The 22224-nt window shown below is 39.5% G+C and overlaps 1 protein-coding gene across 1 annotated transcript; it reads left to right on the top strand.

Annotated features, from left to right (window-relative positions):
* The first annotated feature begins 338 nt into the window (after positions 1-338).
* Positions 339-20264, top strand: LOC121911928 (inactive pancreatic lipase-related protein 1-like). Its single transcript, XM_042433885.1, has 14 exons — positions 339-419; positions 2500-2564; positions 2658-2712; positions 3520-3668; positions 3794-3913; positions 4858-4992; positions 5733-5841; positions 6949-7068; positions 7160-7276; positions 13330-13448; positions 15603-15732; positions 16457-16571; positions 18093-18260; positions 20173-20264. The coding sequence occupies exons 3-14, from the start codon at positions 2658-2660 to the stop codon at positions 20240-20242; spliced, it is 1407 nt and encodes a 468-aa protein (XP_042289819.1). The 5' UTR covers positions 339-419; positions 2500-2564; the 3' UTR covers positions 20243-20264.
* The last annotated feature ends 1960 nt before the right edge of the window (positions 20265-22224 follow it).

The following is a 22224-nucleotide window of genomic DNA, read 5'->3' as shown; positions in this document are numbered from 1 at the left end:
AATGTGGGAGTGAACAGGAAGCCAGTATAAGTTAAGTAAAATTGGAGTTGTATGTTGATGTGGGGAGGTGCGTGTGAGAATAAGGGAAGCACTGTTTTGAACATATTGAAGTTTACTGGTGATAAGTGATGGAAGGCCGTTAAACAGAGCGTTACAGTAATTAATGTAATTGAGTACAGTTGTGTTTTAAGAAGTTGTGCTGCATCCGAATTTTTATGTCCCTCAAGCAGGCATAGGGGGTCAGGGAGGAGTCAGTCATATCAGGCTTGGTTGCTATATAAATTTGTGTATCATCTGCATAACAATGAAATCCTGGCCCATATTTCCTAATGATGTGTCCAAGAGGCAGCATGTAAATGCAGAATAAAATTTGGTCCAAAATAGAATCCTGTGGGACTCCTTTGAGAACGGCCTGTCAGGTAGGATGTACCACATCAGTGCAGTTCCTGATATGCCCAGAAATTTTTCCATGCGGTTTAGAAGGATGGAATGACTGACCGTGTTGAAGGCTGCACTTAGATCCAGGAGGATCAAAATGCTGATGGCTCCAGAATACACTGACATCAGAAAGTCGTTGGTTACCCGGACAAGTGCTGTTTTGTTTCTGAAGCCTGACTGAAAGGGCTCTAACAGGTGGTGAGTGAAGAGGTGGTTATTGAGCTGCTCTGACATTGACAGGAAGTTGTTAATAATGGGGGTATTATGTGGGCAGACTGGGAACAGGATCAAGGGAGCAAGTGGTGGCCCTCATCATGGAGGCGAGTTTAGAGATGTAGTTGAGAGTGATCATATTGAATCTGGATAACCCACTAGAGGGAGGACAGAAATTGGGAAAATCAATGCGAACAGAGACAGGAGCAGAGCTTGTGCTGATATTAATGTCTGCAATTTTGTTTATGAAAATGTTAAAAAATATATTATATTGCTCAGTGGATGGTGTTTAGGGGGTACTGGTAGGCTTTAGGAGCTTGTTAATTGTGGAGAATAGGGATTTGGGGTTAATGGTTACTGGAGCCGTCATTTATTAGTGTAGAGTAGTATGATGCTTTCAAGGCATTATTGTAGCTTATCTGATGTTGCTCATTTATTTGTAAATGGATAGTTAGTCTGGACTGTATTGTTTCTCCAGCTGATGCCCTTTGGTTTTGAGGGTACACTGTTCCCTCGTTAAGCAGGAAGATGACTTTGTGAAAGAAACTATATGCTCTTTTAGAGGAGCAACCTGCACAAGCAGGAAAGTCTGTAGTTGTAAGAGTCAACAGCGGCACTAACTGGAAGCTCCAATATGGTGTTGGATACGAGGGCATAGTTGAGATTTTGAGGCTTCTGAATTGGATTGTGCGTGTATTAGAAGCTTGAGGCAGGGGGCAGTCAAGAAGGAACATGAGTTGTTTATGATCATATATGCCCAGAAAGGCACCTTCTAAATGTGTTATTTGATGTCCATTAATGCAGACTAGGTCGAGAATATGACCTTTGTTATGGGTAGGGAGGTCAACATGTTGGGAAAAGTTAAGGCAGTCAAGTAAATCAGACAGTACACTAGCATAGTGTATCTGTAGTATCTGTAGGTTCGTCAACATGAATGTTCAGGTCCCCAGTTACAAGCATGAGGGAGTTGTGTGGACTTAAAAGTGTTAGCAGCAGTTAGTTTGGAGAACAGTGGGTTTGGTTTTGGTGGTCGGTAGATTAAAACAGCAAGAATAGGAGTATTGCACACTGTTTAAGGCCTAGGCATTGAAATGAGGTTACATCTGGCACCGGAATTTCAGAAACAGGAAATGCAGCATGATGGATGACCGCAAGACCATCACCGACTCTAGTGGCATTGGATTTATGAATGTAAATGTAACCAGGAGGAGAGCACAGATCTAGGTTTAAAAAGTCACTTGGTTGGTGCCATATTTCACTTAAAAATAAAAAATCTAAAGTTCTGTCTATTATAACATCACAAAGAAATTTGCCCTTGTTGTTAATAGATTGTGCAAAGGACGATTCCTTGGAGTTTATGAACACACAGACAAAGAGGTCGGAATAGCACGTAGGCAAGTTTTCTGGCAATGTTAGCGTTGAACTTTCTAGGTCTATTGTAGATAAGAACTGGTGAGGTGGTGTAGAGTTACATATGCATAGGGAGATAGTAGTAGGTGCTCCTAACCACATAGGGGAGCTAGTGTGGTTTGTAGGGGAGGGAGAGGTTTGCTGGTGGAGACCAGAAGTGACCGGTATTGGATAAGGACATGCGATAAGAGATAGTCAGGATGAGGGAGAGTTGCATTCTGTAGAATATATTGTCAGTTAAAGTGTGTAAGTCTAGGCCATTTGGATGGATGCCATCATGACGTAAGAAGGCTGGGCGTTTCCAGAAGAAGTAAAAACTGACAATAAAAGCATATTTGAAGCACACATATAAGAAATTAGTGACCTGTTTTGACCTGACACTCATACATGTCTGTCTATCTGTCACCTGCGTGTTTCCCACTCCTTCGCGGGCAAAAGGTCATCTATCCAGAGTATTTAAAGCAGTCCAGAGTTAGGTCATCATCTTCTTGTCTGGCCTCGAGGTAAGTATACAGTGTCACACACATTATATTCATATATATGTTTCATTTCTTTATAAACAACCTTTATGACTCACATGATTTTATGTTCAACAGATGTCACCGATGTGGAGTTTAGGTCTGCTCTGTTTCCTCACTGGCGCATCATATGGTAAGTTGTCTTTAGGCCTGGAATGTCAAAATGTTGAGTTTAGGTGATAAGTTTTTTTTGTGATTAAATGTCAGGCTGCATTTTAAACCCCTCAACATTCAGTTAGTTCCATCTTAAGTGCCTTTAAGGTTGTTGAAATAATCTTATTTCATACTGACTGTATCATATATGTTGTGTGTCAGCTATTTAATTCAAGCTGTATTATTTTTAAACTGAATGAACCCAATACTCTGTATTCTTTATGGCTACATTACTCCATCAAATGGAAATATTCTATTTGTCTTGTGCATTATTATTTTTTTTTTTACACATTTCAGCCTGACATATTTGTGGCATATTTGGTGTTGGTGGAAAATGTGTGATCCCCATTAGAATTCAAAATAAAGTTCTATGGATTTGTAATTATGGTTCCCCCTGCAGGCTTCTGCTGATTACATTTGACCATATTTCTGAAAAACTAATCATTATCTTATTTCATTCTTGTCAGTGGTGGAAAGGTTTTCCAATCAGCTTTTAGAAAATATAACACTCTCTATTAAGGTACTTTAAAGTATGTATTTGGAGAATGATCAAAAATTTGAATTTATTATATGTTTGTATCAAAAACCTGACTAAGCTAGCTGAAGTACTCCCTAATTACTTAGTCAGTACCACAAAAATGTGATGATAAAGGATGTAATGATGGTCAACATGCTGAGATTAAAGTGGATTTGTTGTATTGTTGCTCTCATCTCATATTACTGGTGGTCAGATGTAGATCCAATGTACTCATATGGTTTATCTGAGTATTGTGTTTACCATGTACAGCGGCTGAGGTCTGTTTTGAGCTGGGCTGCTTTAATGACCTGCCTCCCTGGGGGGGCACTACCCAGAGACCTATCTCCGTCCTGCCCTGGGCCCCTGAGCAGATAGGCACCCGCTTCCTCCTCTTCACCCAGAAGAACCGCTACTACCAAGTAAGAAAGAGGCTCTGTTTTTATTTTTATTTGAGCTTTTGCATGTCACTGCTCTTTTAGAAGATACAAGTAAATATTATTAAGCAGGACTCTATTCATAATTGGTTGTCTGTTGACACCCTCAGGAGATCAAAACTGACAAAACTATCCATGCATCAAACTACAATGGGGTGAGACAGACTCGGTTCATCATTCCTGGGTATTTGGAGAAAGACGATGAGGATTGGCCACAGGAGATGTGTAAGGTAAGAGACACATCCTTTGAAGAACTAGATGTAGATGAGAGGAACCCGCAATGACAGCTTCATCCCCAACCAGACTGGATTACCAACAGGAAACTGCTCCAGGTCCCCACTCTTTGAGGCCCAACACCCCCAAAAGCCTAAAGTTCACTGTATGTCAATTGGTTTCAGGTAATTTGATTTGAAATAAATTTCTGTGGATAGTTTGATCTGATAACTTAATTTCTGTTTTTTTAATTACAATTTCTCAGAGACAAATCTGTTTTAAATCTTTGAAAGAGGTACATTCCCTGAGGCTATTAGATTCTTGGTAAACCTTTGGCACTTTAAGATATATTGTTTATGGCTTGTCTTTTATATTTTCTATTTAAGTTTATTATTAGTTTGCGTCTTGAATGTTCTCCTGTCTGTTGAGGTCACCAAGACAAATTCTTAACAACGTTTGTTGTAATGGTAATAAAGTTAACTCCACTCAACTTAAGTACAATATCAACTTACTCAATTAAGTGTCATTACAGCATAAGAGCTTTGGTTGCATTGGACCTGATGGGAACTTGGAGGGTACATACAAATTGCACAGAGGGCTGTAGGTGGGGGTCAGTAGGGGCTCAATAGCAGGTTAACATGGCAATGATCATGAGGATGAATGAAAAATGAAACTATGGGTATGATACAATTGATACATTTTGCATGAATAGAATAGACTGAGTCACTGAAAACAACTCTGTATATGTTACAATTTATTCTAGGACAATCAATGACTGGCTGCAGTTCTTACCATCATGCCCCCCCCCCCCCCCCCCCCCCCATATTTTCTTCTTTAGAGTACTGTACCTCTATTGGTATTGTATTCTATTTATTCTTGATACCACTTGAAGCACTGTATGTGTGAAAATATGATTTTTTTGTAAATCAGTAAATCAAAACAGTGTTGTTGCTATGTTTAGGTGATGATGAAGTGGGAGAATGTGAACTGCATTGCTGTGGAGTGGAAGAAAGGTGTGAAGACTCAGTATGCTCAGGCTGCCAACAACGCCAGGGTGGTGGCTGCCCAGGTGGAATCCATGATCACATTTCTCATGGTAAATGCAGCACTTCATTCTCTGAGAAACACTGGCATAGTGTAGGTGCAGGTCACATTCATGAAACTATGATTATTCTTTCATAACTGACATTTTGGGATACATTTGTCTGTGATACAGTGAAATACTTTTTACCTTTTGATAAAGCTAGATAAGCAATTTCCTCCTGTCGCAAGATGATCAACAAAATAGAAAAGAACAAAAATAAAAACAATACTGTACGTTACAATATCTGCTACACAAAATTAAGCATAAATTAAAGATCCAAAAACACTGGATCCTACACTGCAACTTGATAGCATCTTTTTGTTAGACCCTTGCCATGTGAACATCTTTCAAACGCCACACCCTCAGTTTGTTATAAATTTGTAATCTCCAAGCCCAAACTGAGATTACCCTGATGACATCATCACTCCCCATGACAAAACAACTGATCTTTATGTGTAAAATGAGAGGAGAGCTGTTTTATGGCAGAATTTTTTTTTATCAACATACAGTATGTGAATTTTTTTTCATATGACTACTTCCAAACAGCTGAGTATCAGTGTAATCACCTGAGGCCAAAAATAAACCTAAAATTACACAACATCCATGGTCCTAGCAGCATAACTGAAGGGCACAGACACGCACAGATGGAAGCTTAGAGAATATTCTCACGCACACAGAATGGTTGAAGGACATGTGGTATAGTGTGGTAGATACAGTATCTGTGACTTTAAAATACATGTTGCATGATCCAGGGCAACTTCAAGCAGAAGCCTGATAAGTTCCACATTATCGGACACAGCCTCGGTGCTCACGCTGCAGGAGAGGTTGGCAGCAAGATCAGCGGCCTTGCACGCATCACAGGTAAACCCACCAGACTACTCATACCTTACTGGTGTATTAGCTGAAGTCACTGTCACCATGGATGCCTTTCTGGTTTATATGACAATGATAAGTAAATCCATGTTGTTGTGAAATATAATTTATCAAATATATTTAGTTGTTTTTTTGTTGGTTCATTTGTTTGACAATTGAAAAACCATTTGAATTCATGTCTAATGTTAATACAATTGACTGATTGACATTGATTACCAGCTTGACACTGAATGACACTCTCCTGTTTTTACAGGATTTGATACATTTTTCTATTAAAAGAGTACTTTGATTTAATATTGCACTCCTATAACATCGTCGGACTCACAATGGACAGTTTTTTAAAGGTCTTTTTTATTCCATACATTCTTCTTCCTTGTCAAAATCTGGTGCCTACATTGCCCACAAAGCAACTTCACTGCCAGCTGTCAGGTTCCGAGATCCACGTGTGTTATGTGCTAGCCAATGTAGGCTGGAGCTGCTAGCCTCCAGCAGAGTGGGCTACAGAGATCTAGTAACCTCTCTTCTTTCTAACTCCATGCCCCCAGATTCTTCTTTACTTTTCAAACTTGTATTCTCCAGACCCAACCAACACTGACTCAAATGACATTACTTGAGGTTGTTTATCAGATTTCACACAGCTCCCTCTGGAGGCACAAAAGGCTTTTCACAACTTTTTACACACATCCAGTAGTACTCCGCAACACCTTGAAACACACTTTGAAGTGTAACATTGGTGGAGTTAATAAAAACCTACGCAATCATAATGAATTGAAAGATGTCCTAATCCTAAAATAAAGATTCTCTCACCACTTTTGGCAGTGCCTTTTTTTCACACCTAATTACTCAATAAAATTCACAACATCTTCTGGTTAGAAAATAGCTTGAATTTTGCTCATTTTGAATTGTCATTTCCTATGGTGGAAGCAGGCACACTGTCTGACACCAAGATTTAATTTTGGCAAATAGGATAAATCTGGGGAAAAGTGATCGTCTCTGTTGCAGCCCATCTTGTGATTTAGCTTGCAGAGACGGAATATGAATCTATTTTTGTGTATCTTTACTGATTTGGTTTTATACCTTTCTTTCTCTGCTCAGGACTGGACCCAGCTGAACCCTACTTCCAGGACACTCCTGTCTCTGTGCGTCTGGACATCAGTGATGCCACCTTTGTGGATGTCATTCACACCGATGGACTTCCTTTCAACTCCAAACTTGGTACATATATCACTGTTGATCACAATGAAATCAATGAAAGTGGGAAATATTCACTCAGTGACTTCCTTCATTTCCATTTCCATCATTTCAGGTCTGGGGATGTCACAGCCTGTGGGCCACATTGACTTCTATCCCAACGGAGGAGAACTGATGCCCGGCTGTTCCCGCAACAGAGGCCGTCCCGCTGACCTTGATGCCTTCTGGCAGGGTGAGATAAACTGAGACCCACTTAAACACTAGACTAATACTAGAAAACATGGAAGTGCAATGATGCTGTCATATTTCCTCTGCCACCCAGTGAAGGACCCCAGTCATTCACACTCAATCAAGTTGGCTGTTTGGCTTTTGTTCCATTGTTGTGTCTAGTGTATTACTTGTTATGTCCATGTGGTCCAGATCTTACTTTAATCTGGGTTGAATCTGGCCCACAGGAGGGGAAAAACAAGTACAAATGGTATATTTCTAGTTCTAGTTGACCATGTTTGTGTTTTAAGAGAAAATCAAAGGTTTTTTATTTTATTTTACAATGATTTTAAACAGAGAAAATCATCAAATATTCTCTTGAGAAGTTACTAAACATGTATTTAAGGATGAACAATTCAAGTCTCACTAGACATCTGACATGTCAGGAAATGGGTCACTTGTCATCAATCAGTGTCAGCAATTAATCTGTAAACCGTATTTGGCATGCAACTAGGCAGTACACCAAAAGTAAAAAAAAAAAAAAACCAAAAACACCAGGATTCATACAACAATCATTCACTTTAAAATCACAATTAAAAAAGAAAAGTTTCCTCATTGGTCTAAAGTTGATCTAAGGTGGTCCCTCTGCCTGTGTTGGTCATTTTGGAGAGTAAAATGTTTCTATGAACTTACAAGAACATGACCTTTGACATATTCTGATATGCTTTACACACTTAAGGTCCAGTGTTCTCATTAATATGGACTTCAGCACAGGCACTCTTCCTATACTTAACACAATGACTCATACATCCCATTTTCTCATCCATGTAACTTACAATGCAGAGCCCCCTGTGGAATATTGGAGTTGTCCCAATGGAAAAATTGCACAGAAACCCCAGGCGGAGTTATTCTTGCTGGACCTATTTTAGCAAATATTTTCTAAAATGGATGACGATGGCCTTCTTTTGAAATGTTACGCTGAGTAGCAAGGCTCAAATGGCTGCATTGGTGCCATGCCTGGGTCTAGAGGGGAGGGGGGGTGTTGGCACAGCTGAATCTGCTACTTTTGATCCTATAGATAAGAGAGGGAGAGTGGGAGCGAGGGCTGCATAGCTGGAGGTCTCGGAGAGCCTGGTGTTTGCCCTGTACTGTGAAGAAAAAACAACAGAAGCCATGACCTCTTTCTATGTCTGTCTCTCTATCTCACATCATCAACTCTAGCTAAGATTGTCCATTCTTATTGATTTACTTATTAAGTAAGTAAGTAAAATGTATTTGTATGGAGCTTTTCATAGACATTAATCACAAAGTGCCCTACAAGAGCATACAAAAAAGAAATACAGATGAAGTGACCACCCAAGTCACTTGATTAAAAAGTGCAAAACTAAAAAACACAATACACGATGGAAAAACACAATACACAATAAAAATTCACAATAAAAACATAAAATGCTGAGTTGTTGCATACTGGTTATCCAACCGTCTGTCTAAACAGGTATGTCTTTAGCTGCTTTTCAATAGAATCCACAGAATCAGCAGACTGTAAGGGTGCAGGTATAGCATTTCTATAGTTTAGATTCAATGACCTCTAAAGCTCGATCATCACGGGTCTTAAGGTGCATGAGACAGACAGCAAGTTTAGCATATTTGACCTAAGAGAACAAGCTGATGAGTTAGGGTGTAGTAGATCAGCCACATATGCAGGAGCCTGACCGTGCAATGCTCTGTAAGTGAGAATGAGAATTTTAAACTGGATCCTATACACAGCAGGGAGCCAGTGAAGCAATTTAAGTGTAGGGGTAATGTGAGACCATCTGTCTGACCTAGTGAGTGGACTTGTGGCAGCATTCTGGATTGTCTTCAGATGGTCAAGAAAAGACATACTAAGTTAGGAGAATGTGCATAAAAGTAGTCTATGAGAGATGAGAAGATGAGATAAAGGCATGTATAAGAATCTCTAGTTCAGCAGTCGAAACTACAGATCTCAGTTTAATAATATTTAAGTGGAAAAAACAAGATCTGGTCATCTGCTTAACATGGGTGTCAAACGACGAGGATTGATCTAATATTACCCCTAAATTATGCAGGTTGGAGTGGGCAGCAGAGGAAAGGGCAACCTTTTCTGGGGCAACAACCAGAATCTCAATCTTATCTGCATTGAGCTGTAAAAAATGTTTTGCTGTCCAGTCCCTAATAGTGTTAAGACAGTCTAGGAGCCTACGTAACCTAAAAGTCTCACTAGGTTTGAATGAAAAGTGGAATTGGATATCATCCACAAATAAATGATAAGCAATAATAAGTCTGTTTATGATCTGTTCCAAGGGCAGCAAATATAAAGAGAATAACAGGGGCCCCAGAACCGAGCCCTTTGGGACACCACACGACATTGAAGAGGCATCAGACACAAAGTCACCAATAGAAACTTCTGGTGAAATGTCTGTCAGTGAGATAAGATGTAAACCAGTCTAATGCTATGCCTGATATGCCCACCCAATCACATCACCTCTCAATCAGGATACGACCCAGATAGCATACAGAAGTGGGCCACTTCAGGCAATGATGCTGCACTGCTGGCCTTCTTCTGGCCTGGACAAAATGGATGTGAGCTTGAAGTGGCCTACATGTAAAATAACAAATATGGCCCAAATATCCCAAAACAAATGTGGGCCATTTTGGGAAAAGATGCAGTGCTCTCGGCGATGTGTAAACTGGATGTGACCCTAAAGTCGCCCATGTGATACATAGTGAATATAGCCCAAATATCCTAAAACAAATGTGGGCCACCTTTGGCAAAGATCTGGCACAGTTGACAATAGTTAATGTGGGTGTAAACCAAAAGTGGCCCACATATGGTGCAGCAAATGTGGTAAGCACTGGCTTGACTTGATGTGAACCTAAAGTGGCCGACATATGATATGGCAAATTGGCCTAAATACTGTATAACAAATTTGGCCCACTTTTGGCAATTGTATGGCACAGTCAGCACTGGCTGTCATAGTGTGAGCCTAATATGGCCCACATTTGAAATAGTAAATATGGCCCATATATTGCTGAACATTATCGGGCCACTTTAGGTAAAGATGTGGCACAATTGATACTGGCGTATCTGAATGAGAACCTGAAGTGGCCGACATATGATGCAGCAAATGTGGCCCGTTTATCTTAAAAATATGTGGGCCATTTCTAGCAATTAGACGACACAGTAAGCGCTGGCTAATCAGGGTGTGAGCCTAGAATGGCCCATATTTGAAATGATGAATATGGCCCAAATATGGTTGAACAGTATTGGGCCACTATAGGTAAAGATGCAGCACAATTACTACTGGCTAATCTGGAAGTGAGCCTGAGGTGGCCAACATATGATGCAGCCAATGTGGCCCGGTCATCTTAAAACATATCTGGGCCGGTTTTGGCCAAGATACGGCACACTCAGAACTGGCTAATATGATATGATATGATATGATATGATATGATATGATATGATATGATATGATATGATATGATATGATATGATATGATATGATATGATATGATTTGCTGTGGTTCTAAATGAATCATGGAAATGGTGGAAATGCTCCCAGATTATTTTTCTACAGCAAAGTTTTCCCTGGCCTCCTCCTCTTATAAACATGGAATTTACTATTCTATGTTAGTCCAGGGATCATTGTCCTAACAGTCCAGCCACAGTCCCCACCTCTAATTTCCGCTTCCTTGTTTGGTGCAATTAGGGTTGAACCCCACATGTACCCAATTGAACTGATTAACTGATAGCACCTTGTTGGGGGCTGCACAGCTTAACGCAGCTGTCTTTCCAGTGACACACAAATGCTTTATCCACAGGTCCTGGAATTAGCAAACCATGTTGACTGTGGTGACTGCAAAAACAATGTTGCTGGCAAACAGGAATGCATTGCCAAAATGCCACCATTCCATGCAGGATGTGGGCCATATGAACATTAGGAATGTGGGCCAGTTCTTGTTTATTTGGTTCGTTCTTGGTTGACATGCGGTATTGCTATGACTTTCTTGTTGCCCAGATCTGGCAAACAGGAGTGGAACGCCCCAGTGCCATCATTCCATGCAGTATTTGGGCCAAATGAGGATATGAAATGTAGGCCGGATCAGGGCCAGAATAAAAATGAACTGTGGTTCAGATTTAGGCCAGATATTGTTTATTTGGTTGGTTTTTGGTTGACATGCAGTAATGCTATGGTTTGCTTGTGGCCCAGATCTGGCAAACAGGACCAGACCACCCAAATGCCATCATTCCACGCGGTATGTGGGCCGGATGACAATATGGAATGTGGGCCTAATCAGGGCCAGAATAAAAATGAACTGTGGTCCAGATGGAGGCCGGATCTGGTTTATTTGTTTAGTTTTTGGTTTACATGTGGCATTGCTATGGTTTGCTTGTGGCCTGGATCTGGCAAACAGGAGCGGACAGCCCAAGTGCCATCATTCCATGCGGTATGTGGGCCATATGAAAGTGTCGGGTGTGGGCCGGATATGGGCCACAGCAATTTTGCTATCTGGGGATGGTCTATTGTGTCAAATGCAGAACTGAGGTCAAGTACTACTACTGGCACAGAACAATCACCTGCATCAGAGGACATTAAAATATCATTAAAAACCCTCAGAAGAGCAGTTACAGTAGAGTGCTGTTTCAGAAACCCAGACTGAAACTCGTAAATATTGTGCCTCTTCAATGTAGCAGTGGGTTTATTGGTCTATTGAGTTTAGATATAGGCCTATAGTTCCTGGGCAAAGCAGGATCTTAGTTAGTTTTCTTTAATATGGGCTGGATAGTTGCATGCTTAAAATATGAAGGGACAAATCCTGAAGACAAGGAAGAATTAACAATAGCTGATACAGCGGGGCCAATAATTGGCAAAACTTTTAAAAATGGAGATGGTAGAAGAAGAAGAGAGATGGTATTACATCCAGAGGGCTAGAAGATAATAACTTAATTTTCCTAATCAAATCCATCAGAACTTGTGAGCTGATAGGTTGGAAAGAGTCCACAACAGTAGGATATAGAGAAGGGATAGAGGTTGGCAGGCAAGTCCCAGGATGAATACTGGAGCTAACAGCCATAGCCTTATCAACAAAAAAGCTACAGAACTTGTTACAATCATCGATAGAGAAACATGGTAATGTGGAGAGTGGCAGTGAAACAATGTTATTTATAGTGTCAAATAAGATTTTAGGACTTCTTGAAGAAGAAATTAAGTTAGCAAAGTAAGCAGGCTGAGCTTCCTGTATTAGTGCATTAAAAGAGTATTGGACATCTTTGAGATATAGGCGGTGTATTTCTATCCCTGTGGAAGCAAAAACTACCCCACCTAGCCACAAGGGGAAGCTAGTGTGGTTTGTAGGGGAGGGTGAGCTTTGCAGGTGACATGCATAGGAGGGTTAAAAAGAGGTTAAAATTGTCAATAAAAGCTATGTTGCGAGGTGTGCAGGTTAAATGAAGCCACGTATGAAAATTAAAAGTGTGGCTTGAGTGACCCATGGCAGGGTTGAGTGGGGGGAGGGGACTGGAGATGAAGATCACTTTATTATGGACCATGAGGGAGTCAAGGAGTTTGCTTAAGTCACGTTTTAATATCTCAGAGGACTGTCTGGGAATGTCATTGCAGCCCACATGAACTACAATGTTATGGGAGAGTGGTTGTTCATCAGCGAGCCCCAGTGCGAGAGGAGTGTCCAGGTGGAGAGATCGGAGGGGACAGACTACTTCTACTCACTGTCATCTTCCTCATCTAGCTCTACACAGGCCCTGAAGGCTAGGAGTCATTTTCTATTTTCTGTACAAAATCAGGGCTGGTTTTCAAAATTATACCAATCATTTTCTTTGACAGCTTGTCAGTTTTCTGTTAGACCTCCAAATGTGTCTTCCAGCTTAGCAATGCATAATGACAAGACTCTGGTCAGAAGGTCATAAGTTCATACTTAGCAATCTGAAATTCAAGACTCTAATCTGCATTCACATTTCTTCACTTATTCCTCCCTCTTTGAACACTATGTCCCTCACATTTCTCCTCCTCCATGTCATCACTTTATCCTATCTTTTTCCAGGTACCAAGAAGTTTGATGCCTGCAATCACGTCCGAGCCCACCAGTACTACAGCGAGAGCATTGTTAAACCCCAAGGCTTTCTAGGATATCCCTGCTCTGACAAGGACAGTTTTGCAGCTGTGAGTCTCTGATTTAACTAACAGTGCTAAAGCCAAGTGGCAGCAATGGAAAATTGTTTATTTTTCAGTAAATTACATATTCCACAAAGGTAAATGTCTTCTTTACTGTGCTTGTGTTCAAAGTCTTTTTTGATAATGCAGTGAGCTGACCTTGAAGTATTCAAGTTGTAGCCATGATAGGATCAGCTAGTCAACATTGTTTTTTAGAAGTCAAAGCAAAGCAAAATATCTTGTTTTCTATAAACTTAGCACAAAAAGTAAGGAAATTTGTGTTTGGTAGATTATTTCTTTATTGTAACAATGATTCTTGACAATAAATCTTATACCGTTGGAAAGCCTGTTTATTTCCCTTTTAAATGGTCCCACATTTGTAAGGAACATGTGCATGTGGGTTGCGCCCATGAAAAATATGTCAAATCTTCTCTGCCAATGCCAAACAGCTTATTCTGCCATTGACTCTTGTTTGGTGTTTGGTGGATTGAATGATTGAAGTTTGAAGAAACAAGACATATTGGCAATTTAACAATTTATTCATTTAACAAACAGGAGCCTCTGTAGCGTGTGGAAGAATCATATAGAGCCACAACAGCCTGGCACCTCCTCCTCATGCTGGTCACCAGCCTGGTTTGTTAAATGAATAAATTTAATTAAATGCCAATATGTCTTGTTTCTTCAAACTTCAATCATTCAATCCACCAAACACCAAATAAGAGTCAATGGCAGAATAAGCTGTTTGGCATTGGCAGAGAAGATTTGGCATATTTGGCACAACCCACATACTCAGCTTTGCTGCTCATCCCACAAATGCATGTTCCTTACAAATGTGGCATCATTTAAAAGGGAAATAAACAGGCAAAGAAATAATCTACCAAACACAAATTTCCTTACTTTTTGTGCTAAGTTTATATAAAACAACATATTTTACCATTTAATTTAGAGGACTTGTTGGGTAACATGCCTGCACTAGCCAGCCATAATACCCCCCAAGATAGTTTGCTTGCTAACTAGCTTATGGGACAAGTTAACATCATTTATTTAAGAGACTTATTTGTACCATCAACTTCTGTCTCACATTTCACATCCAAGCAATGCCACATCATGCTCTAAAAGAGCAGGGTTATAAAATTGGATGGTGCAACACATTTAATATGAAAGCCTCTTTTTTGGACTACAAACCACTATCTCAGTGGTTTTGTAACTGATGAATTCCCATGTCAAAGTTGAACTCTACTTGGCCTCCATTAATGAACGCATTGCAGCAATTCAATTGATTTCAGTTTGAAACTTTGCTATTATAAATGCTAGAGTTAACTGAACTTTAGTGAGTGGTGTAGTAGAAGTCAAATATTTTTACCACTAGTGACCATACCCAACTCCTCAAATTAATTTGGGTCTGTGAATCTAAACATTACATTATAAAAGTTGAAAAGTTAGCTGGATTTTTACATAAAAATAGTGTGTAGAGATGCTTTAATGACCCCAGGAAAAGCTTGTGGTTGTATGGGCTACAGACAAGGGATCCAGGCATCGTTTGTCCTCAATTTATAATGTGACTCAGGGCTATCAGATGAAATAAGACAAGAGGAGGGGCCCATATCTCCACCACCACAGCATGTTTATGGGGCTGCCACCTGTTGCTGCAGTATGATACTGATATGGCTGTGAACAATTTCTTTGGTTTTAGAAGTTGATTCGGCAAGATTGGGTTCTTGTTGCGGTGGAGGGGCAGATGTTAATGGGCTTCCCTCATGGCTTCGATGGAGAGGGCTTGTATCTGCAGCTGTTGGTGTTAATGACAGTTCATCCCTGATTTGGACACATGTCCCGATCAAAGGAGGCCCGGGGAGTGCCGAGAATGACCTCATATGACTATGTCCCACTTGAGAGATGACAGCACCTCCTTGTCGCTCACATCGTAAATGCTCTCGGATGTTATTACTGCAGCCATAGCTGTCAGCCACAGAGTCAGTCTGTTCCCACACAGTTGCTTACTGCAAAATATGCACATTCTCCACCTTCTTATTTTCAAAATTTTAAATGAGTATAGTTGAAGCCTTTCAGGGTTGTCACTCTTCCCTGAATATTTATTGAAGACTCCATCACCTCATACGGTGAGCTCACTCTTTACACCTTACAATGTCCTTGTCTTTGCAGGGAAAGTGTTTGCCCTGTGCAGACAAATGTCCTCAGATGGGCCACAAGGCTGACAGATTCATTGACATGACTGATGGCATCTCAAAGACAAAGTACTTCCTCAACACGGGCAGGTCACAGCCCTTTGGCCGTATGTACTCTGCCCTTTTTGTCTTGGAAAAATAAAAGCATGACTAATACACCTTACACACTTACAGAACCTATACATATCATTTCTGTCTTGGGGAAAATTGGCACCTCCAGTTTTGGTGTTTTCATGCTTTGAGCTCAGCTGGAGGATAACATATCGTAGTCCTGTATGGGCTGGTACCATTCTCCATGCCAGCAGGCTCATGAAGTCCTTTTGAATTGAATTTGGGGAAGGTCAAAAATGATTGTCAACCGTTAAAACAAAACTATTTTTTTAAGGTCCTGATAAGTTTACGTTTTGGAGTAGTGTCAGGAAGTGAGAGTGTTATGTTGCTTACCAGCATGTACTGTATATACTGGTTCTGGACCTCTAAGTACATCAAACTTTGGACTTTTCAGATATTAGGCATTGCACATTATTAGACCACAAGGATGTGTCGGGGTTATGAGTGAAAGGAAAATAATTCATCTTCATTATCCTTTTTAAATATTAAGTTGCATACTCTATAGTAATGATTATGAATGATCTCACTGCTTATAGCTACAGTAAGCCCCCAGGGGAAGAAATTATTCATCAGCAAGTCACCACATGCACTGCTTAAAGCAAGCTAAACTTTGGCACACTGTAGGATAAGTCGAGTGAGTGCATGTATCAAGATTTTCTGACATTATGTGAGAGCCATGGTGAAATAATGTGAGCACTTACTAATTCTTTCTATCTCTAGGTTACAGCTACAGAGTGAATGTAACTTTGGATGGTCCCAGCTGGCCTAACCCAGGCTTCATGTATGTGGCACTCACTGAAGGCACTGAGACCACCATGGAGTACAAAATTCATGCGTAAGAACATTATGACATCATCCTGTGGAGCACACCAAGGGCCTTTAGCACATGTGACATCTGATAATACCTCCAAAAAAACATACTGCAACCTGTAGATTCCAGCAACTTTTATGTCCATGTTTTGGACAGAGGAGACATTTACTTTAGAGCTCTCTCATTGTTGTCTGCATGCACTGGTAGCCTTTTTCCTCCAAGGATTGGAGGCTGATGGCCCTGAGATGTGCTACAATTCATTTATATCTACCTTCATCCTGATTTCATATGTTATCACTACAAAACCTGGAGTCAGATCTTAGCTGTATACTGTGTGGCAAGGAGCTCTAATGTGATGGCTTATTTCTTAAGTTTACATAAAACTGGATCATGTGAAAGTAAGTTCTGAAGTTTTGAAAAGGAACATGAATATAACATCAAAACACAACAAAATACACTGGTAAAATAAACATAACAGAGGCACTCTGGGCAAAACAAGGGTGATTTTCCCAATTTTCACAGAGAGTTTATATTTGTATGATTACGAAGGCCCCTGTCTCCTCATGCGGATCCTCATGTTGGTTATTTCCTTTAGCTTGCTACAGGTATTATTGTTGGAAGATCTTTGTTATTAGCTTCAAGTTTGGTCAGTATTTTACCAAATTATATTGTGTATTGACTTTATTTCTGTTATAGGATCTGCCCCTTTTCTGATTCCATTTCCATTCTTAGTTTTGTTTCTTAACCTCAGGTTGCTTGCGAGTCATGGGAAATTGGACTGCGTAGTGTAATAGTGTAACTAACCAAATGAGTCTCCACTTTGCACTACAAAAGTAAAATGTTAGCATATGTTTTGAACAGCCACACTCAGTCACACTTCTGTACTTCTATCATAATGTTGTATATACATTCTGACCAGTCATCACAACTGTTGTAACTAAAATTAGTTTGTCAGACGGCTGTAAGAGGAAGTCTCTCATTTCCATCCAGCTCTGTCAGTCCTTTGCTGTATGTTCTGGTCAGATATTTGCAAAAATGAAGGCACAACACAATCTCAAGCAGCAAAAGTCTACCTACACAATACAACACATCCCCACTTCCGGTGTATACAGGTGGTTAAAAGACAAAACAATGGGAACTGAGCACTTCCTTGTTGCTCAATCAGGTCTGTAAGGTTGGATTGTTGGACAATTCCATAATGTATGGAAAAGATTGCCCTCTATCATCTTCAGCAATATGCCTTCTGAAGTTTCTCAAATTTCAACATCTCAGAAACTCCATATCCAATGCCACCACTTGCCTTTTACCTGGTCTTTTACGAATTTCACAATAAGAGCTTCTAACAAAGTTTCTAACCTGCATTGTATTGCGTAAGATGCTATATTAAAACATTACTCAGTAACACATCACCACCCAGTTCTGGTAATGATGCTAAGATTTCATTGTCAAAGCCAACCAAGGAGAACTTTTTTTAATGCATTGACACATTGGATTGGTACATTTCATGAACTGTATTGACTGTGAACTGTTGTGACATTTCTGCAGGGGTGCGCTGACGCCTGGAAGGGATTACGAGGCGATGATCGACGCTGAGGTTGATGTGGGTGAGGTGACAGAAGTGAAGTTTCGTTGGAACAACCACATCTTAAATCCCTCGAGACCTAAGTACGGTGCATCCAAGGTGGAGCTGCAGAGAGGAAAAGACAAGAGGATGTAAGTCTGCCTTTTCTGTAAACATGTCAAGCAAAGTTATGACCCAGAGTGAAAATCAAGCTTGCAAACCACTATTATTATAATAGCAGTCCCTTTAAATTGAATACTTCATAGGACTACAAGAAAATATGTATCACATTACCTACACATCACATTTTTAATCTTGTATATTTCAGCCATTGCTTCAGGTTTCTTTCTTTCTTTAAATTTGGTGGCTATATGTTGACAGATACTGTATGTAATGTCTGCTGTTCTCAGTGATAATGATGTAACTAGGGATCATCCTTTTTTAAATAGTTAAGCTTTGCAACCTACTAAATAGAAAAAATATTTTTTGTAATTGGAGATAATGAGTGAGTTAGTTAGTTAGTATAGTATACACACAATTTCCCAGCCCACATGGACTTACAAGACACTAAAATACAGGTGCAATTGTGAAACATTTGTCAAACATAGACAACAACAAAACTTCTTCTATTACATTGCAAACAAAGAACTTTGTCTTTTGTACCTGCTCTACAAATAAAATCAGACACACAAAAGGTTTCCTTCCTGAAACACTGTTCAAGTTTTTTTATAATCATTCATCCAGAAAAATTCATCAGATGTTAATGACATTTTACTAAATAGCCTGGCCCTTAAATCATCCTATAATGAATAATAAAACATCATGGATTTTGTCTTCAGTCTCACCTAAATCAAACAGCAAACAGAGTCTTTTCTCTTCAAGAAGACAGTAAACCTGCCTGTTTCTATAGCTGATGTTAATGTACTTGAATGTAACACACAGTTCCACACAGTAGCTGTTTTTCATCACTAATCTCACTAATCCAAGGGTGTCCATGCAAAATGTCCCAATTAAAAATTGTTTTAGTGAGCCGATGTTCAGGCATATTCACAAGTCTGTTCCAAAGTCGAATCATCCCACTCTATGCATTGTTCAGATTGTATCTTTCCTTGCACAAAAACTTTAATTTGACATATACAGTGTATAATTTAGGTAAATCCTTTTTAAAGGTGTCTGAGGTAAAGTGACCATGTATTCATTATCTCTGTTGTTATGTGTGTCACACTGATAAATATAGGCAGTAAATAAATTAACATCAATGACTGATGTTATTTAACCATCACAGCTTCTGTGGGCTGATGTAAGTAATATTAATGTTTTAAATTTAAGAAATGATGTTCAGTCATAATTTTAAAGCCTGTGGTTGTATAAAATGTGAGAAAGGAATCCATGTTTCCGAATACAAACACACATTTTGTAAAATCTGTACTTGTAACTTATGTGTGTGTGTGTGCATGTGTAACGTCTGTCACACAGTGTTTTATATTTTGATATTTAGACATTTTAATTTTATTTTCTAAAACTACATGTCACTACATATTCAATGTTTGTACATGTATGCTCATCATTTCACAAGCTCAACATATTAATATTAATATTAGTCACACATTTAATATTAAATATGGTTAATAATATTATCCGTATTAGGGCATAAATGTCCCAACCATTCCAGGTCATTTCTTACTCTGCATTTCCATGTTGGTAATACACCTCCTAGTGGCAGTATGAAGAGCCACAGCAGTCCTCATGAAGTGATCATAATGTCAGGATGAGAATTACATTTCTTCAAAGGAAACATTTGGACATTTAGAAGAAGTGATTGCTTGACTTCACATGCTGCTGATGTCAAACTGCAGCAGTTCCCTGTACTACTGTGTCACGGTGTACTCAGATTTCAAACAGTCAATCCACACTAGGATTTACTCCTCAGTACAGATATCAAGAAGTTAGATAAGGCTCTGTTATGTAGACACATTTGCATAAAACCCAAAATTGAAACCCAAAATATTAATTTTTCATTATGTCCACCTCTTTCTCTTTTTATCTGCTTTTCTTCTCTCACAGCTTTCTCTTCTGCGGAACAGAAAACGTGACGGAGAATGCAATCCAGTCTGTGCTTCCATGCACAGTTTAACCTGCCCAGACCACCATGTCGCTCAAGGTCTTTCAATAAAGATTCTGCATTCAAACCTCTTCAGCTCTCTCTCATTTGATCCTTTGTACTGTTGTGCAGGATGTAGCCGTGTTATACAGTGATCAATCAGACAATGTAGTGAGCTAGAGGAAAGAGTGGAGGACTAAAGCAGGACTAAACTGTGAAGTCAGTTAACAAAGAAAGAGATTATTATAAAGGAAACAGGAAAGGACTTGATGACCTGATATAAAATACAGTTTGAAGTAGTTCCTCCAGAGCAGGTTCAGGTTAGCAATGATGAAAGGACAAAACATTAAAAGCCACAACTTTTTCAGCTCTAACATTTGGCCTTGATGCAGAAAATATTATCATCATTAAAGCATAAAAAGTACAAAAACTATAGTGTTAGTCCTGCCCTCGTCCCCTCAGCATCATGATGAGCAGTCTAGAAGGACAAAAGTCAGCAGCCACGAAACAAACACCTCTAGCAGATACTGTACTGTACATCAATACATGTGTTATAATAATTATTAAAGATGTTCAACAAAGTGTTGCTTCCTATTTGATGGGGTGCATCACTGTTCAAATGCACTTGTGGAAGTGAACGCATCATCATTCATACCACCTCAGTGTTCAGCGCTCTTTATGTCTGCAGTTCAGTCTGTTGTTGGTTCAAGCTGGTACATTCAGTTCATTACTAAACTAGTCCCAGCACTATTTATACAATTAATAGCTCATCTACCTGCAACAGAGTTATTACATCGTGACTGTATCTTAGGCAGTGGTTGAAGAAGCATTTAACATCTCTGTACTACCAGTACAGAGATGCAAAAATATTATGTTGCAAGTAAAAGTCCTGCATGGAAAATCCTATTTAAAGGACCAGTGTGTAGGATTTAGTGGCTTTTAGCAGTGAGGTTGCAGATGAATGAATGAATACCCTTCCCCTTCCCCTCCACATCTGTAAGAAAACCTACAGCGACCCTCTCTAGAGCCAGTGTTTGGTTTGTCCATTCTGGGCTACTGTAGAAACATGGCAGTGCAACATGGCAGCCTCCATGGAAGAGGACCCACTCCCTCTGTAGATATAAAGGGCTCATTCTAAGGTAACAAAAACACAACGATTCTTATTTTCAGGTGATTATACACTAATTAAAACATACTTATCAATATTATATTCCATTTCTGCCATGTCCGTTCTGCTAGATGCCACTAAATCTTACATACTGAACTTTTAAGTGAAAGTACATAAGTATTATCAGCTTGTAGTGGTTTGGTCCACTGGACTGATATTTTATTACATATGACGTCATTAGATCATTAATACTGAAGTATCAGTGTTAGAGCAGCATGTTACTGTTGTAGCTGCTGGAGGTGGAGCTAGTTTGAACTACTTTATATACAGTTAGCTAGTTTAGTCCAGCGGTTCCCAACCTAGGGGTCAGGCCCCTCCAAAGGGTCAGCAGATAAATCTGAGGGGTCGTGAGATGATTAATGGGAGAGGAAAGAAGAAAAAACAAAGTTCAGATACACAAATCTGTTTTCAGTTTTTGGACTTTTTCTCTAATCTTTGATTTTTGCTGAAATACTGGATCATTTGAACATTTATTGAAATGAAAGCATGTGAGAAGTTTAGAGGGAAAAATCACTATTTGGTGGAGCTGTTAACAACTCATAGACATGTGAAATGTGACCCCAACTACACACTGCTTTTTGTAAAATGTCAAAAGCCAAAAAGGCTTGAAACCACTGGTTTCATCTTTAACAATGTGTTGTATTTTAAAAGCTTGTTATATTATCCATTGTGTCAAATCTTCATCTGAAAGGTAACTAAAGCTGTCAAATAAATGTAGTGGAGTAGAAAGTATGATATTTCCCTCTGAAATGTAGTGGTGTCAAAGTATAAAGTAGCATCAAATGGAAATACTCAAGTAAAGTACAAGTACCTCAAAATTGTACTTAAGTACAGTACTTGAGTAAAT

The sequence above is a fragment of the Thunnus maccoyii genome, chromosome 14 (assembly GCF_910596095.1).
Source record: "Thunnus maccoyii chromosome 14, fThuMac1.1, whole genome shotgun sequence".
NCBI classification, from domain to species: domain Eukaryota; kingdom Metazoa; phylum Chordata; class Actinopteri; order Scombriformes; family Scombridae; genus Thunnus; species Thunnus maccoyii.
The sequence above is the reverse complement of the archived record's forward strand: the minus strand, read 5'-3'. Positions and strand labels throughout refer to the sequence as shown.

Coding starts and splice junctions, on each gene's coding strand:
- LOC121911928 (XM_042433885.1), top strand. CDS start 2,658: ATGTCACCGATGTGGAGTTTAGGTCTGCTCTGTTTCCTCACTGGCGCA. Junction 7,277..13,329: donor CCTTGATGCCTTCTGGCAGG/GTGAGATAAACT, acceptor ATCTTTTTCCAG/GTACCAAGAAGTTTGATGCC. Junction 18,261..20,172: donor AGAGGAAAAGACAAGAGGAT/GTAAGTCTGCCT, acceptor CTTCTCTCACAG/CTTTCTCTTCTGCGGAACAG.